The sequence below is a fragment of the Branchiostoma belcheri genome, unplaced genomic scaffold (genome assembly GCF_001625305.1).
Source record: "Branchiostoma belcheri isolate BF01 breed outbred unplaced genomic scaffold, Haploidv18h27 scaffold71, whole genome shotgun sequence".
In the NCBI taxonomy this organism is placed as follows: Eukaryota; Metazoa; Chordata; class Leptocardii; order Amphioxiformes; family Branchiostomatidae; genus Branchiostoma; species Branchiostoma belcheri.
Window position 1 is genome coordinate 305,523 of NW_017804365.1, and position 19,911 is coordinate 325,433.

The window sequence follows — 19,911 nt, forward strand, 5'->3', positions numbered from 1 at the left end:
AGAAGAAAATTTTTCAATTTCTATGGGGGGGTGGGCCTGAGCGAGTTAAGAGAAAAACTATATATAGTGCTTACGAATATGGAGGACTTAAACTTAGGAATTTGCGATCTGTCGACCTCACCCTTAAGGCTTCTTGGATGCCTAAATTATATATGAACAAGGAATGGTTTTGCTCTAAGCTGTTATTTTTTTCTTGTCCAATATTCAGAACAAACTTATTCCCCTTTGTACAACTTGCTGTCAATGATTTTGATTGTTTTATGGGAAAGAAAGCACCAATAAGTTCTTTTTTTAGACAAATTATCCAAGCTTGGCTACGCTTTCAACTCAGACCACCTGAGAAAGTGGACGAAATCAAGCAACAATTACTTTGTTTGAACTCAAATATACGTATCGGTGATAAACCTTTCTTTTCGATAGCATTTGACAATGGGGGAGTTCGTTTTCTTAATGACATCTTGGATTCAGAAAACAGATTTTTTTCTTACGAGACTTTTATAACAATGTTTGGGGATGTCTGCCCGGAATTCCAGTATAATCAATTAGTTTCTGCGATCCCATTACATTGGAAAGCGGCCCTTAGACAGGAATCTATTGCTATACAGGTGTGTGTGCCGATTTGTAGAGATAGAACCTGGCTTTGGAAAAAAAATATTAATAAATATTTGTATACTTTTTTCATGGAAGAGTCCAAGCTAAGGGAACTGTCTTATAAAACACAACACTCCTGGGAGGAATATTTTAACACGCCCATCCCCTGGAAACAGGTTTACAGCTTAATTTATAAACTTTCTATAGACACCCATACCAAAAGTGTTTCAATATAAGATACTCTTTAAATTTTTGACATCAAATAGAACACTATATACATGGAAATTAGTAGACTCCCCTATGTGTTATCTCTGTAATGAAGAGGAAGAGTCAGTCATTCATTTGTTTTGGAATTGTCGGGTAGTTGTTAATTTCTGGTCTGAGGTGAATGACTGGCTTGTCAAACATACCAATAATCATTTACATTTGAATGCTTTTAATGTTATGTTTGGTGACTTGAGTGATCGATGCCCAACCCTGTCTAATCTCATTATCCTTTTAGGTAAACATTACATATTTAAATATCGCCAGAAAAGGTTAGACTTACAAGGTTTCATTTCTTACATTTCTTACTTTCAAAAATTGGAATACATAATTGCAAAAAGACAAGATAAGATTCAGAAACATATTGGGAAATGGGGTAAACTTTATAGTGTCCTTTCAGCTTAGTTTCTTTAATAGTTTGTGATTTCTAGGGCTCCTCATCACTTATATTATGTTCTTTTAATGATCATACACCATTGTCTCCTGATTTTGTGTGTTACTTTTGTGGTTTACACATGTGTTTCTTTATTTTGTATACATGCCATACTTTCTGTCCAATATATATGTGAAAATATCAATAAAAAGAAAGAGTTTATAAAAAAAAAAAAAACCAACATTGTATATAACATGTTAGAAATTGCTTTTTTATGATGTATTTTAATGGCATAAGTACTGAGTCTAAGCCACAAGTAAATGATTGACACTTAAACCTTAGACTCAGTGAGTTACAAGTTAGAGTGCATTAACCTGAAACGTGACAAACTCTTCACCGTGGATCAACCTCATCTTATCTCATACTATATAAGGATGAAAATCATTACGTTACATCCTTAGGGGGTAACTGGCGGTCAGTGGCACTGACTGGTGGTCAGGGAGTGACCTAGGGCAGACAAGTGGGTGGAAAACACAGGGCAAGAATGTGCACACTGTGAGGTGGCACCCTCAGTCCTGGTGTTTGGTGACCATGGTGACAGATGCTGTGGGGTGTAACCTCTAGGCCACGCCAGGTAATTCTTTGGATGACGTCCCTGCGCACACATTTTGGCCTGTTCCCAGAAGCACATCAGCAGAACGCACTGTACCTGAGCGCAACCCGTAAAGCATTGTACATAGCACTTTGGCAGAACGTCTCATATAAGGTTGTATTTGCGTATATAAGGAAAACATCTGTAGTTTCCAAATGTCGGAAAAGATATCCTTTGCAGGCAAAGTTCTAATGCAACGTTGACCAAAAATCCACTGAAAACCGTGAAAATTCTGCGCAGTTGCAGTACATGTATGTTCTGCCGACGTGTTGTTCCCAGAAAAGAAGGAATTCTGCTTCCCATAACTACGACCAAGGAGTCACGACAGTGGGATAAGGGAAAATAATAATATGATTAAAGGAAAGAAACAGGACAGAACAACAACTGCTGTTCCAGAGATTTATTGCTGTTTTCATGACAAATAAAACATTTGTTGGCTGTTACACTGTGTTCTCTCATTCGAGAGAACACAGTGTAACATTTACCTAAATTGCAAAATCTAGATAGGCATCTTGCATTTTTTGGTCCCTCTTTTTTTTGCGCTCTCACATTAGCTTGAAGGTCCTCAGAGGACGTCATCCATAAAAATCACTTGGTGTGGCCTTAATGGAATAACAAGGAATGCATGCCAAGGTAAGAGTCATTCAGCAACATGGACCACTGAATGCAAACATCTCAGTAATCCCGAACATCCCAGTAATCCGGTAAATATTGCGGTGGCAGGTTGGTAGTCTACCAAAAAACGTGCTGGGAAGTCTATCACGTGGAGATCTAGACTGTTGTACGTTTTGGCCCAGAACTGTACAAATCTCATCTTTGGGTCTTGAAACATTGAATTCTATCACTACTTGAATTCTATAACTACATGTAGCCTAGATGAATAGTACTCAAAATAAACGTTTGCACAACTGAAGGCAACTCAGGAGACTGAGAAAAGGTGGTCTTCTTGGGCAGGTCACTTAATGCTTTAGACTATCGGAAGTAAACATTTCTTGGGCCATCTTGGACAGGTTTGCCTGTAATATCAACATCAATGGATCAATGGATTCAAATGTGGCGTAGTGGTAGATCACTGGACTATGAAACGGGGAGACCCGGGTTCGATTCCGGGTCATACCCGAAAAAGTCCGAACATGCGCCCCGACGTTGTTCCCTTGGGAAAGGTACTTTACGCGACTTTCCTCACTTCACTCAGGTGAAAATGAGTACCTAGGTTTGGTTAAGGCGTCCCTCAGATAGGACCGTCAGGTTAAATGGAGGTCCCGTGTTTGAGGAGAGACACACCTCAAGCACGTTAAAGAACCCACGTGAGTGGAAGTGGAACAAACCATTATGGTCTAAAAATAGGGTAGCAGGGAATTTTCCCGACCAGCCTCGTAACCCCTGCTTCTCCAATAATTGGGTCAGTTAGTCCTCACTACTTGTGAGCTGGTCTCAGTCATGGTGTTTATGACTCAGGGAGAAGAGTTGCTGTTACAGTTCTACTCGGTAACCCGTAACCCAGGTGAGTGGTAATACCATTCAGGTGGTAGCACCATTCACCTTGAAGTGGCCTAATGGCCGTGTTACGTGGCGACCACTAAGTAAAAAAAAAAATCCAACATGACAGACAGACCAAACAGGTGGATGGCCAACTCGACAGTGATGTATGGGTAGGATTAAGGAAATGACTGTTGTTATCTGGCAGGTTGCAATGTTTTTGAAACAACCTGTTTGAAACTGTTCATGTGATGTGGACCTGGTGGTTCAAGTTAGAGGTACAAATGTCTACAAGATGCAGATGAATATGAAGGAAGTTCTGAGTTTATATTACACCTTTGCTACTACATTTGTATAGGCATTACATTTATAGCAAGTTAGAGTTTTTGACTTGATGAGAACACTGGTATAAACTGTTAATGTGCAACAGGTGAGCATGACATTCATTTTTATATTAACCTTCTCCCTGCTGCCTATCTCCATAACCAAGGCAACTTTGATGCCAAACAGCTTCTTTAGCACTGTACATCACCACATTTGTATCATTACACTGGAAAGTTTGAGTGTGAGGGTGTGACAGGTGCTGAGATTCAAGTCAGGCTGTCTGTCAGTAGAGGAAAAATGCATAATATCCCCCCATGCAGACCCTATTTTGGTAGACAAAGTGCATTAGTACACTGCCTAAAGGGGGGCCCGCAAGTCCTTTTCCGTAGAGCGTAATCGGCCGTTTTAATTCTACGTAGAGCGTAGACAGACCGCTCTAATATTTTTGCATAATGTAATGCGTTGTAGCCACTTGGAATTTATCGTAAAGCGTAATCGAGAGGTTTCCGAATTCAGCGTAGAGCGTTGTCGGGTACCCCCCTTGCAGGCCCTCCTAAAGAGGGTCTGCATGGGGGGGGATTCCTGGCAATGCTATTTGGTAAATTCAGGAAGGCCAGCAACACTTAATGAAATTGAGTTGTCCTTGTATAATAATATAAATAAAGGGAACAGCTTCATTGGAATGTTCTTTTGTATTCATGGGGTGTTTTTGGACCTTGGACACTCAGTTATGATTTTTTTGGCTAATCATGACATACAAATAACTTTTCAATAACGCTTAATGCGCCACTTTCCAGACTATGATTAACGGTGAATTAAAATGGCTCACTACGCCTCACGGAAGAAAGGCATGCCCTCACTACCAGAACGTAAGCCTTACTAGGGCTGTTTTCCACCTTTCCTGTCATCCCTCTATACAGTCTCAATATATACTCTTACATGTACTTGGGCAAACTGACAAAAGAAATAGTGGTTGCAGTGTACCAACTTTGCTATCAGATTGTTGTGTTTCCAGTTACCGATGTGCTGGAGGGCACATGGGATTCTGATTTAAAGTTGTTGATCCCGAACTGGTCCGTTTCTGTGTTGTCCATCACGGCTGGTTGTTAGGTGGCCATGGTGACTGCATGCAGCAGTGCCTGACCCCATCAGGTGCCTGCACTGCTAACCAGGCAGAAGTTTGGCACTGGGACACCTGAACAGTGTTCTAGGCAGCCTGAAATTTCTTTCCGTCATCTCAACTTTGTTTGACGTAACATCATAATTATTGTTGAGCACCAAAGTTAGGGTTGTCCAAGGAAATGCTCCACAGCAAAAAATTAAAGTCTTGTCCCTCTGAAACGCTATTACCTGTCGTTGAAAAGATTCATTTGTCACGTATAGATACAGTTACTAGAGGATTCTTTCAACAGTGACAAGTTGGAAGGTAAGGATACTGACCTCCAAATTTTCGATGACTATCAGTCCATCTTGTTCACGGAGTGGCCTAATCTCGACATCCTTACCCTTCCAACTTGTCACTGTTGAAAGAATCCTCTAGTAGCTATTACCTGTATTTTTAGGGGCGGATTTTGCTGGTAGATTAAGCTTTAGTTTAATGTCATCTTTTTCCATAATATCTTTACACACCAATTTTTATTAATTGTCTCATAGATGATTTTCATCTGTCATGAGTGGCAAAGTTGCATCAAATGTTGGGAAGATGGATGCTGGCTAAAACATTGTACCTGAAGCTGAGTCAGACATGCTTTTGGCAATAGATTCTTGGTCATAGAAATTTCTAGAAATCAACAAAAATACGTGTATAACCCTGGTCCTTTGTTCAAATCAGAACATTGCAACTTATCACTGTAGAGACTTGTTTCCAGAATGTGCCATAACTTGAGCAACAAACATCACAATGACATCATTATAGCCTAGGTCACCCAGGAAGGGCAGTGACTTAGGAAAGACGCCTGTCTGATTTACACAGTGTGTATCTCTCACAAGCAACACACCATGCTGCAAAACAGATGTTCACGTTTTTCCACATACTTTAGAGATACCAAATAACTCCATGTGCCAGTAGTACTACATAATTTAAACATAACCTGTTACATAACATGTATATCAACATACATAGCAACTGTTTGTAGCTACCTTTCAGCGATTGTATGATGATTGAGGCAAAACTTTAATAAAGTGTATCCTGTCATATTCAATGCATGGTGACCACAATGACAACTGTATTGTCATTATGCAAGTCACCATCATCATTCTCCTTAGTCAGTTTGGCAGTTAGGGCACACCAACCACCTTTTTCCAACCTTCTCTGTTTTCTGCTAACTGGAGGGTCTGAGCCCAAGACTCAATTTCTACGTGGGCAAAAAACCTGACGGTACAAAAACTGAGTAACTATAAATGTGAGCATACGTCTAATTTTTTGTCCTGCATGTAAATCAGCCTTCTTTGACGTATGTCAAGAACGTATGCCAGCCCTTGAGGTAACGTATTATCTGAATGCAGTACTACGTTCTTGACGTACGTCAATTTCATCAAGGCCGATTTACAAGGAGGAAAAATATGGCGTACACAGTTTTCACACACTCGCATGCATACGAAGCTTTTGTACCTGATTCAGGTTTTTGCAAGAGTCAGGCAAACATAAACACCCTTGATCCATTTGGGAGTTTTCCTCCATCTGAAGAATTAGGAACATAAGTCAGATATGACCATGCAGGTGTGTCAGCTTTGCGTTCACAATAGAAGCCCCCAGACTTGAAATAGGAGTGTGAAGTTTAAACACGATAATTGGACAGACGCCTTGCTGGGTGGCATTTAAACTTTCAAAGCATGAGGTATAAGAATTTTTGGGGAGGTTTAAGGTCGAGAGGAAATCTCTGTTGTTCTCACGCACATCTGACTTAGAATTAATGAGTGAAAAATTACAGTAGCCTTGAATGTGTTTTGATAACACTGCACATTTATTTATAGTAAGCAGAGGTAACTTGCTGAAGTTTTCTTCCTCCAAATAAGAAAGAAACCAATTATCGTATTACCTTAGACCACCATGTATAGTGTACTGTACTTAACAATAACAGGTACCTCTTTGTTTTTGTATCTCACCAAAAGCTTATTATGTGAGTACATTACAATGTACATGTATGTCACTAGGTCAATGTGTAAATCTGCACTTTAACTATATGTACATCAGCTTCTGTAAACATGTTTTGCTCTAGGAGAAGCTCCTGAGAAACTTAACCTTTTCAGAGGAGTAGGAGATACCACACACTGTTAATGTTGTTATCTATGGTCTCGTGTGTAACAAGTATAAAGCACTGAAAAGAGCTTTTCATGTACTCTAAGCCAGCCTACCCGCATTCTATCCCCCATCCTACCGTCACTGTGAGAGGTACAAAATGTATATCCGTTGATTTTGGGTAATAAGGGGGTTAGGATTAGTCCTTGTTACACAACCCAAGCCAAAGGTTGCATTCCGTTCTGGCATTGAAATCTTCGGCGGACTTTGTCATGTGGTTGTCATTTGTATGAACTAGCAGTTCAAATTGTTTTCCAAAATGAAATTCCCATGGGGCGAGGGAGGGTTCAAGGTGGCTGGGATTATGGCACGCAATCCTGAAGGTTTATCAGAGAAATGTCCCTCGTGAGAGATAAGGGTGAAAATTACAGCTCACAGAGCTGGGACTGTTGTGACATAAAGAGTAGCTCATGTACACAGTAGCAAGATGGGGGCTGTAAACTTAGGCCGCATCAATTTGATTTATTGGTTCTCTGATTTTTTCAGAAAAAATATGAAGCGACAGGGAAAAAAAACAGACCTAGGCATCCTAGATACATGTACTTATGATAGACCCAAATGGTATGATAGGATCCACGAAGTTAATATCCCAGGCTGATTGTAATTTAAACATTGAATTTCACACTTTTAATTCAAACCACTGCATTGATAGGAAAACTGTAGCAACTCTGAAGAAAAGGAACTTCCTTCAACTGTCACAGCCAAAATATAAGCATTTTGGAGTTGATTCAGAGCCTGAAATGTTAAATTTTTTTTTTGCAAATCAGAAAAAAATGAAGCCGGCGAATCTGAGAACCAACAAATTGAATTGGTGTGGCCTTACCCTAAGCGTGCAGAATATGACCTGGTGTATTGTTATTCCCCCTTTGGCCTGATAATGATACATGTGACATAGTGACATCATCTCATCAGACACCAATTTTGTCAGGCCATGGTTCATCATTATTCAGAACGGCCAATAGTGTATGGGACAGACAGTTATCCCTGATAGAGAAAGATGAGATTGTACCTGCCAGAGTGACTCTAGAACCTGTGTCTGACACCTGAAGTGAACTCAAACTTTAAAGTCCTGTTTACTCCTGCAACCAGATTCAATCCTTCCCCCCAGAGCATCACAGTGTGAAATTGTCCTGAAATGGAAGTTTTCAGCCTCGGCTAATAGTGTCACGGGGCTGTTTGAACCTGAACTTGAGAGGTACCTGGTTCCCGACCGTTTCGTGGCATTACAGACAGCAGCTGAATCCTAATCCTGTGGGCCAGCCATGCTCTTCAGAAGCCTTACACCCTTCTACATTTCTAGCCTCCTTTGCAGGCATTCCAGGTGCGGTCGACTTTTTTTTGGAGGGGGGAAGATTTTTCCCCTGCAGTGTGCAGTCATCATTTTTTTGGGGGGGAGGGCGATTTTTTTCCCTGTATGGTCAGCATTTTTTTGCAGGGGGGGGCACTTATTTGTCAGATGCACGGTTTTCATATTGCATGTGGATCACACACGCTTAGAGCTCTGGCCGCCAACCCTTGTTTGCTTTCGGAATAATTAAAGATTTCTAAGCGTGCGCTATCTACCTGCAATCCGAAAACTTGCTCCCTCCCCCTCAAAAAAAGACGCTGACCGCTCCCAGAAAGCCTGCAGAGGAGGCTAACTCCCTCCCAGGTGGACCACCTGTGGCCGGCAGGCAGGAGCGAAGGTATTGCCAGCTCTTACAGGGTCATGATCGGAGGGCCCGAAACTCAAGGAATTCCTGATCCTAAAGATAGCCAAGAAGTGCCAGACAGAGGGAACCATTGATAACAAGGAGTTTGTGGGCTGTCAAGAGTACAGCTCATAATTTGTTCCATCGCATATTTCAAAAATTTTAGATACATATCTCGCAGTCAAAACATTGTTTTCGTGCTAACCGCATAGTGGGCAGACTTCGGTTGAGAGATGGTGTGACATTGTTTGTTGTAACTAAACATTCATTAAATGCTGCAATGAGGAAATGTATACATATTGTCACCAGCAATAGGTCTTCTTTCACAAACGTGGTATCCATTGGCAAGCCGGTAAGTTCTATCCACATCCCCTTGTAACAATCCTGATAAGGAGGGAAATAATTAGACCAGAAACTGCTACTGATTAGCAGGTGGTGTAGGACAGCGCCTTAGGCTGGTGATAACTACTTCCTGTGTTCCAGGTCAATAACTTGACCTACATCCTTGGGGGTATACCCCTAACTGAAATTGGAATCTGACATACCTTTTCTTTCCCCGTCTTGATAAACTGCCAGGTCTGTAGGAAAGTCCAGTAAATCGTGATGATGATCGATATCATTTTCCAATCTTGCGTACTACATGTATGATAGGTATGTAATCATCATCATCATCATGAATATATCCAACCCCACCATCACTGACAGAGTTAAAGCTAGAATCTGTTACAGTAATCATAAATCACTAAATCTTTACTAAGCTCTGAAGCACTCTACAAACTGATGTTACCTAATAGTATATACAACGACTTTTACGTACACATACAATGTACGTGTATTACTGCCCAGTCTTATCCCCCATAACATGTACCAAACCTATTATTTGTCCTACATATTGTAATACACATACATTGTGTACTAACTGTGTAAATATTTAGTAGGTCACAAAGTAATATTGAGAACCTCTCCTAATTGTCATAAAAAATTGCTCAATGATGAGACAGGTATAGGTCTAAGGACAATAAACCACAATAGGTAACCAGTGCCTTAAGAAAGAAATTTTGATGGCTTCTTCAACATTTTTAAACACGCCTCTTGAAACTGGTAGCAGTACATGTACGTTAACAGTCTTAAATTTCGAAGTTCAATGTCTCTCTTAGGCAGTTCAGTTCAATATCATTTGCAGGAGGAGACAGTAAAATGTTACACCCCGTAGTAAACGTTCCGTTCAACAACACACTGGACATCAGGTTACTCTCTTAACATCAACAGCAGTTGAGCAGATACATGTATCAGGAAATAATCCATAGTTTACTGTGTAACCAGTATCCCAAGTGTTGACACTTGTTCCAGCCAATGTCACAGCCAGTTGTGGTCGCTGAAGTAAGAAACTGAGCAGGTTTCGCTGTTTTCCACCAAACTGATCGCTTCCATCTGGTACCAACAGAACTTTCCTCGGTAACCAAATCCTTCTCGGCAATAACCTGTGGAGGCATTGAACTCTGAAGAATGTCCCTTTTCTCAGTGTCCCAGCGAAAAGTGACAGTGTTTTTGGCTGAATCAGAGGTCGCAGTCTTTAAGAGTGAGGCTAAATAAAGCTGGGCCAAGAATTTGTCAAAGACATCTATTTTTGGCGTGACTGTAAAGTTTGGAGGAATTACCAGGTTTCTCACAATATTGCTGCGCCCAAAATAAGTTTTAGGGTAACCATTGTGGTTAACTATTTGGGTGTTTTTTATGTATGCTTATCTTCAGTATCATATTATTATTATTATCAGGCTCAATGTAAAGTTCAATCAAAATACATTTTGTTTTAAAAACTGATGATGATGATAATGAAAAACTGTGATAACAGTATACATTACCTCATTCTTAGGCATTGTTGAAAGATAGTAAATGCTGTTTGAAAGATCTGAATCTGAAGAGAATTTATCAAGTTGCTTAATTTTGTATTTAATTGATAGCATTTAGTTAAAGTACCGGTAGTACAAAATAGAATACAACACGGTGTATTCCGTATCGCCCGATCCGATCCGCGGGAGGGCTGGGACCGAGGGTGATGCAGAATACACCGTGTTGTATTTTATTTATGTCATACCCACCCAAGAAAACGCGCCTTTCAATGCGAAATGAGCGAAAATCTGGTGTCCCTAAACCCAAAAAATGCGACAACATCAATTCCAACGTCCGAATTTTGTATTCGAATTTCGAAATCGGTGCACGCGGTTAGGCCGAAACGCGTTCGAATCGTTCCACGGAACATTTGGAAGCCCCGGGCCGTACGCGTAAAGAACCCCCGGGCTGTACCGCTAGTTATCACACGGGCCGGAACACCCGTATCAAACGTAATCGCGGCCCAGGTAGGACATAAAATGTAGTATCCATACTATCGGGGAAGGGTCCCTGACACATTGAAAGGCATATTTTAGCAATTTTGTGGATTGCTGATCAAAACATTGTCTTAAAACACAATTGGGCATAATCACCATAAAATTGAAATTTGTAAATTGTAACAAGGATTTGTCAAGTGGCAGATCACTTGAGAAGTATTACTCTTTTCAGCACCTTAATAGAAACATAACCATCTCAGTATCCTACATACATGTACATTGTACATGTAACATGCAACAGTATCAATATGACACATCTATTTAAAAGGTCAACACGTATGTTTGTCTTGATATCCTTGTTGTCCTAAGTTTGTTGACTGACGGATTTTATAGAAGCCATGTGAAATCATAGTCTGAGAGAGGACTGCAGACAGACATGTAACTTTATCTGTTTACTCTTGCCTTGTGTATACAAGAAGTTGTGAAGTGATTGCACCTAGTGTTTGATGTTGTTTGCTGCACCCACCCTTGTCGGCACATGGTTATTCCAGGTAAGTTATCACCACCTGTGTTTTGGACAACAGTCTGAGAAATGTGCACTGTTGATCTCCTCTGGACCACTGTAGGTCAAGTTCGTGGATAGGGAAGTCTGGGAGGATGTTGGTCTACCCTCGTGTTGTAGCTGCTAAGGGAAATGGTAACCACCGATCAAATTGTTCCCCACTCAGGTCACAACGCAGCTGTGACGTCTGTCAGCTGGAGTAAGGAGGGAAGATGGCTGTTGACAGCCTCAGATGATAAAACAGCCTCTGTCTGGTCCACTGGCCAATCAGAGCCCATCCTGACCTTCTCATCAACCAATCACAACTTTGCAGTGGACAAAGATGATGGAAAACTAGCAGCCAAGGTGATTTAAACGTCCTTGCATTATAATTAGCTCCCAGTGTAATTAGATTATTGTGCTTATGTCAGTGCTAAATGGTGTTACCAAGGGACTGATCATTTTGTGGTACAGCTTACTAGTATTTTCTATTTCCAGCGATGGCCAACTTTGATCTGGATGATGTCCAACTCCTGCCACATACCTGAATGTGGAATTACAAAAATAAATTGTAGGTTCCTCCCAAGCTGTGTTTAAGCTGGACGCTCTCCAAAATAGTCCTCCTACTCAAATACATTTCAAGGAAACTAGAGCAATCTTGTTGAAAGCCCCGTGCCAAGTAAACCATTCACTTTCCAGTAAACATAATTGTGCCTCATATTAAGTACCATGTATGATGCCATATCTTGAAAACAGGATAAACATGGATATATAAATCACTATACATCAAATATGAGAACTAATCAAATGTTTCTGATCATTACATGGTGCAAAGTCAGCCAGGGAAGATATTTATCTAAAAGCTGTTCATTTATTTTCATAACAACGAAGTTCATGAGAGTGCAAGCCACTTTGAGTTCAAGTGGCGGATACAGGGTGGACTCAGCAGTTCATACTGACATAGTTAGGACCTTCCATGTTCGCAGTGTTTTTCCATTGAATGGTACTCGGTCTACTTTTAGAAATGACACTTGATGGATTGATTGGCTTTGAAGGTCAAGGCGGAACAGCGGGATACCGGCGTGGCATGTATGATACGTGTACATCGTAGCGCCCTTAGATGATCGTGATAAATACGAATGTGAGCCAAGTCATTGGGTTCAACACATTACTCAGAAAGGCCACGTAACAGGGACACCTCTAACGTGTATACGTCACTGTTGGATCTTACCATTCACCAATACAGAACAGAAATGTACAACACACTAAAGGAATGATGCACTCTTTGCTGTTCACTTGTACTTTGCCAGGTAAACTACCATATACACTCACTCACTCACAATCATATAAAAAGGATTATTGCTCTGCAATGATAAATCTTTGTCTTATAGCTGTGCAGGTCCTGGTATATACATGTAGCACTTGGCACCAGTCATGGACAGTGATAATGATGATGACTAAAGCAATGCTGCACCAGTGCACCAATATAGTAAGATGAAGGGTCATCTTAGGTGATGATATTTCTGAAAAACAGCTGCTCCAATTCCTCGGTCTCTTCTTTCCTCGTCTCTGTTTATATAGCAGTGGTATCTGTAAAATTACTGTCCCGGTCAGCCAAAAAACCATTCAGAAGATTTCTATACCTTGCCAACATGTTGTACATGTACGTCAATGAAGGTTACGTGCACATTTTTTGCGTCTATGTACTTGCTCATCTCCAAAAAAGATGGCTTGAAAGTGACACTCATTCTCCTGTGTTGTTTGTCCTTACTGATGATGCACACTTATAAACGTATCCTGTCTCGTGGCATCAGACAGTGTAGATCCTTTAGTATGCACTACTTCAAAGAAGCCCCCCATGAGCTATGCAAGGTCGCATGCCCTTAGTCAGCATCTGACACGCACAAGTTCATTCTATTAATAGCTAGCCAGGATACATGGAGTTGTAACTAAACTAAACTCAAATCAACTCTAGACCCAGAGTCCTGCCCTGAAACTTCAAGGCAGTGACCAGGATGAATTGTTCTATTGAGGCTGTCTTGTTACCTACCTGTGTTTTATTACATCAGGAAAAGCCCTTGAAAAGCAACAAAGTTTACAGAGATAGGAAGAAGGGCTATGTGTTATACCAACATTTTTAAAAAGTTGTCAGAACACATCGCAATAGTGTAAATGTCTGTGGTATTTTTATTTTCTTGATTTTTGCAGTCACCCTCCACCATGAAATCATAACACTGCCAAGATGCATTCTAACGGTATTTACTGTTACAGTACTATGAAATTGTTTCCACAGGAAACTACAAAACCCTCCTTTCCCTGATGATGATGTTGATGATGATGGTGTTGATGATGGTGTTGATGATGTTGATGATGATGGTGTTGATGATGTTAATGATGATGGTGTTGATGATGTTAATGATGATGTTGATGATGATGATGATGATGATGTTGATGGTGTTGATGATGATGTTGATGATGATGATGATGATGTTGATGAATCTGAACACTGTTAGATGATGGTGTTGATGATGATGTTGATGGTGTTGATGATGATGATGATGATGTTGATGACGATGTTGATGAAACTGAACACTGAATTGCTGGATGTGATGTTGTACATGTAGGAGAACCGTCCCTTCCCCCACCCAGTGAGACATGCCCAGTTCTACTACATGGACAAGTTTGTCCTACTGACCTGTGGCAGTGCCATCAGCATGTTCAAGTTCCACCTGGACCCAACAAAAGATGACATCAAAAGGTAGGTACCACCTGTTAGTTCAAGTCACCAATCAATCAATCAATCAATAAATAAATAAATCCAATAATCAGTAGGTGGTAAGTTGCCAGGTTTGTTCCTGATACCATTAGTATTATAGAAATGCTTTCAAATTAACACGTAATCGAAGCTAATTACACAGTTTTGTTTGACATTTTATTTACAGAGGGATTTTATATAATGATGCTCTATCTATCAAAATGTCCTGTACATTATCAAGGTCCATTCAGGTTTCAAAGGTTGGTTATTGTGTGCCGGTATAGATTCTGTTCCTACCCCCTTTAGGTTCATTCATGCTCAAAATGAATATTGGTCATGCCCATATGGCCAGCAGGGGGAGGTCCAGGGTGTTTGCATGAACCCCCCCCCCCAATGCTCAAAGTTCCATTGTTAATACCCAAGATGTTTTAGAATTTGTACCACTAGCTTGTTTATTTGTTTATTTGGATTTATCACAAGTACAAACAAGAAGCCATAGGTGACAATCCTCCGTGAAGTTTTATATATTTCAGCAAAATCCCAAGCGTCAACGCCAGACCTACTGTGCAGACATTATAATTAGGCAACGGTTAATACAATGAGGGCGCGTCACAAGCATAAAACATACAAAGAGCTAAATCCATTACTGCTCCCAGGGCGTGTAAAGATACTGTGCTTCAAGTTCGAAGTTCATTTTATTTACACACACACAATCATTGCATTCACATAAAGATCGGACTATCATGGTCGTGTCTAGTAACAAAGACAGCCCCACCGTCTTATGCTTCGGTCCCAATTGAAAAAGGGGCCCTGCCGGGTAGTTCCCGGGCTGTTTTATGGCACTTTCGGGCGTGACCCCTACGTGGCCCCGCCGGACACCCTGCGGCTACCGGTCTATTTTTTGGCCCGGCGGGGACCCGAGAAGAATTTAATTCTGAATTAAATTCTACCCGGGCCCCGCCGACAAAAAGACGTCGTGACCTCATCATGAGAAGACCGACAGGTACCCCTCCGGTTGCCGGCAGTTCACCGGGACACATTTGTTACGTCACAGACCAGATGAACAGAATAAAGGTGTGTACTTCGTAAACCCGGGTAAAATGTGTGACGTCACAGATGAAATGATCACAACAAAAGCGTGAACTCTATATTAAGTGGGTCAGTACAAGACATCGTCAGAGAAGCTGCCGGGTACCTGCCGGGTGCCTGCCGGAGAACGACCAAGAAGGGTGACAAAATGCCACTGAAGGAAACTTTTAATTGTGACCACAACAAACGGTGCCCGCCAGGCTCCAGAGCCCGGCGGGAGCCGGCCCGGGCTACATCCCCGACGGGCACCGGCACAATTGGGACCGAAGCATTACCGTGCCTGTACCTAATTAAGCGCGCCTGGAACAGGCCAAATTCCAGCAACAGTTGCGGTAAGCACGGCGAGTGTTACTACCGCCGGCCAGATAACCAGGATATCTGCTTACAGTACCTCTGCTACCAGACAACTGCCTAAACCTACGGCCTATTCCACAGGATTGTAAAAGTAGGGATGTTTCTAAAATATGCATTTACTTCAATATCAAAACAGCTACGGTAAAAATAAAAAGACGTGCATCATCCCGGACATAATGCCACACCACATGCGAAATTACACAGAAATGCGACGTACGGAAGAATGCGTTTTGGCTGCGAACATCTTCCAAAAAACTTGGCATCTCTTAACCATGGGCAAAAACATCTGGAACCACTTATAAAAACCACCCCGTATCTGCATGAACTTTTTCCCACTCCACTGCTATTCCAAACAACGCGTTTTTCTGGACCATTCCAATTCGCCTCGTAATTGTAGGGGTGCGTCTGCGATATTACATTGACCGCGAAAGCAGCAACTGCAAAAATACACATTCGTGCATCAACACGGGCATGCCCGCAGACGGCGTATAAAATTGCGTGCCGATTACACAAAGAGAACCCGGTGTTTTGACTGCGAACATGAAAAATCAGCCGATTACAACACTCCGTCCGGAGGTCCTGACCTCCTTCACGGAGTAATAAACAAGTGGAAGGGAGCGAGGGCAAAACAGGTGTATAGACACCTTTACAAGTTGTCCTCCCAAACACTACAACATAGCTTGAATCCTAGAAAAACTGCTCACTTTGCCATTGAATAAAACAGGAATTTTTCCTTTGAAATCCTCTCAAAAACACAGGAAATGACATTCCAGAAGGTTCAATTTTCAAAATTTCCATGCCTGCAGTGCTTGCTGGTCCTACAGATAGTAAGAAGTACCCCCTTCCCCAAGTAAAATCCTGGCTACGGGCAGGTTGGTGTCTTACAAAGTAGGTAACCAATCTGGAAGAGTCACATAAACGCCATTATGATTGATCAACATTGCAGGTACAGTAACTGTAGTTTGATGAATATGAAATTGTGCAGTGATACGTTCTCTGATTGCAGTGCGGAACATCAAAAGCCTTATTCTATTTCTTTGATCATTTTCTCCTGCTGACATCTTGGTGGGGATGCTTGGAGACAGGTGCCTCAGGGATCACAGAAAGGCCTCGTCACGTTACATGTGATTATAGGGTGTGAGATGACATAATTTACCTCACCGTTTAGAGCCCTAATCACCCGGTAATAAGACCCGGACAACGCAGACACTGATGTATAAATCAGGATGCAATTAAAGCAAAGGTTGATCCCAGGTCACTTTTTCTTACTCTGGACTTTCCCTGGTATGGATGCAAGTATGTTAATTGGCCCCTTGGAACTTGCATCCACATTTTTTAACCCAGTGGTAGGAAGTACTAAACACATTTAGATGTGAGCACACAAAAGAATACCCTGACCTGGTTCTCTGAGATTTGTAGTGTCTGTTCATCTCTTAAATGCTTTGCCCTTGGTTTGAAATCTCTAAACAATGCGTGAAGCAACACGTGCATAGGTTAGGTGTGTCAGGTCGTTCAGTGTTAGTAATATAACTAGATGCTGCCGTGCCACGTGCCTGTGAAGCTGGTGTGTTAAGAAGGGTAGTAATACTGGCTATACAGATAGAGATGTTCAGAATGTACAGAATGATCAACATATCTGAACATGATTTTTTGCTAATTTTAAAATGTATCTTTACTATTTACTATAGAAACTAAACAAATCCTTTGGAGACTTTTTCTTCAGCAATCCATACATGTATCTCTTTTGCTGTTGCATCCATTGTGTAAGATTTACAAATTTTCCTTCAATATTCATTTTAATATTCATTGAAAATAAAAGCATTTTGTCATCATGATGTCTTCATTGCAGAATGTAAAGGAACCCAGCATGACCCTTGTTTGTACATGTAGACATCTGAGCTCTGATATGTACTGTCTTTGAAATACTATATGAAGGAATGTGCCAACACATGATAACTAGGGTCACATATGCAAAACACTATAAGAGCTTTGAACTTATTTTGCGTTATCGGTCACGTAATTCTGATATGAGAGGGAAATAAAATGTCAGACGGAAGCTGTTCATTTGCCAACTATGTCCCTGGCACGAAGAGTCTTTCTAAGAATACATTTCAAAGATATCTGAGGATTGAACTGGCTGTCATGTGAGGTATGATATTTCAGTCGACATTCTAAATGTCTACTTTCAAAATGAATTGAAACTTTAAAGGGCAAATGTGTATTGTAATAGGTCTGGAGATGCAAGATCTGTCAATATAATTGTGTTCTTCTAGAAAAGTGTAATCCTAGCATACATGTAGAGTGTGTAGATTAAGCCACATATTAATCATAACTTGTTAACTGGTTCATTTCTTAAATGGTAAGAAAATTGCTGACTTTTTGGGGATGTTGGACAAGTAATGAAAGTGAAAAACAATCAAATTCACCCTACAGAATATTATAATATCAGTACATGTACATGTACATCAAACCTGAAGCTAACCTGTCAATGTCTGCAATTAGTGAGACTTGGTTGTCTTACCTGTATCAACAGACACCTAGACACATATATTGTAATACTGGTAACAGGAAAACTACATGTAGTATGGAAGCCTACAGTCCTTTATTTATTATAATAATTACATCTTGGAAGAAACGTAAATCATTATGCCAGTCAGATATTATACCTTAATGCAAAATTCCCTTTTGTTCAGTCTTCTGTAATATTCTAGCAGTGGTAAATCCTGTTCAAAATAATTTTGTTATCTTGGAAAGTGGGCAGCCTGGGCAGCGGCGCAGAACAGAAGTGCTTGGAGGACAGTTTGCCGGGGCGCTACGCTTCTAGGAGCATGCGGACTTGAGTGAGTGAGTGAGTGAAAGTGTGTGACATATTCTTAGAAAGATTTTCATGCATACATATACTAGTAAATTATTTGTAGTTGGCAAAGAAACAGCTTCCTGCTGACATTTTATTTCCCCCTCATATCAAAATTACGTGACTGATAACGCAACATAAGTTCAAGGCTTGTAAGTGTTTTGCATAATTTTTTTTAATGTGACCTTTGTCATCATATCTTGGTTTTAGAATAAAATGTTCATTTTTGTAAATTATGGTGTCTTTCTGTCAGGTACCTGACATAGAGTTAGGGTTACGTATTGTATCCAAGTCTCAAATTCTCTTTTGTTCAGTCTCCTCAAAGCATGTGTTACTCTGAACATTCCAACTATGGTACTGGTACCTCCTGTTCAAAATCATTCTATTATCCTGGAGTGTATGTACAAGAGAATTGCTACAGTAACTGTTATTTCAGCTTTGCATGTCGCTCCATCAGTTGAAAGTAGGCACTAAGATACACTCTTCTTCCTGATTCATTGTTTTCTTACTCTTTAGTTGAACTCAAGGTGGTTTCGAAGGAGGGGTATAGGTGTACAATAAGCAGACCCTGATTTGCGAGATATTTCACAACATTTATCTGTTTAGAAGTCACCAACTTTGCACCAGTGTCTTCTGACGGAGGTCGTACGGAAGGTTGGGAGGCCTGCATACCCTGCATTCTACCGTCAAGCCGCTGAAACGTCCTCATATTTATCGCAATAAAAGGTCGTTGACCAGAGAAGAGATTGGGCCCATGTGCAGGCTTGATGCCCCCCAGCAATAATTTCAGAGAGATCTTTGATAAGGGGACCTGACATACTTGTGCTGCTGCCAAATCTCTGCTGTTCTTTGAAGTAAAAACAAACAGATTATGCAAGGGTTGCACTGACCCCCCCCCTATCATTTTAATGAACATTGTGATCCATGGTGACAATTTATGTAGCAGTGATTTGTCTTACTTTAAGTACCACCGTCCAAAAGTCTAATGCAATAATGGTTAAACATGGTTGTTGCCAATCTTGCTGCACCAGTAGTGACATCGAAGTTGTAAACAAGTTGTAAATTAGGCGAATGACAAGCTTCTGTCATTGTCACTCCTGATTTAGTGCTAGGGTCATGCCTTCTGCTCTCAGTATTGCATTACGATGTCAGTCTATAGTTCTATAAAGGCCATGAAACCAGTTGGATGCCATTGTCCCAAGTCATTGACTCTTTGCGCTCGAAGTACAAATTTGGTGCTTGAGGCCACTTGTACATTAATATTGTCAGAGGGAAAGACAATCTGCCATTCTTTAAGGTGAAGAATGAAGAAGAATGAA

At 40.9% G+C, this 19,911-nt stretch overlaps 1 protein-coding gene across 1 annotated transcript in view; it reads left to right on the forward strand.

The window, feature by feature from the left end:
- LOC109484921 (WD repeat-containing protein 27-like) overlaps positions 1-19,911 on the forward strand; it is a 102,578-nt gene that overhangs the window by 44,465 nt on the left and 38,202 nt on the right. The window contains exons 7-8 of the mRNA XM_019788273.1: positions 11,728-11,906; positions 14,165-14,298. Of these exons, the coding sequence (XP_019643832.1) occupies positions 11,728-11,906; positions 14,165-14,298 (313 nt within the window). The remainder of the gene's footprint in view (positions 1-11,727; positions 11,907-14,164; positions 14,299-19,911) is intronic.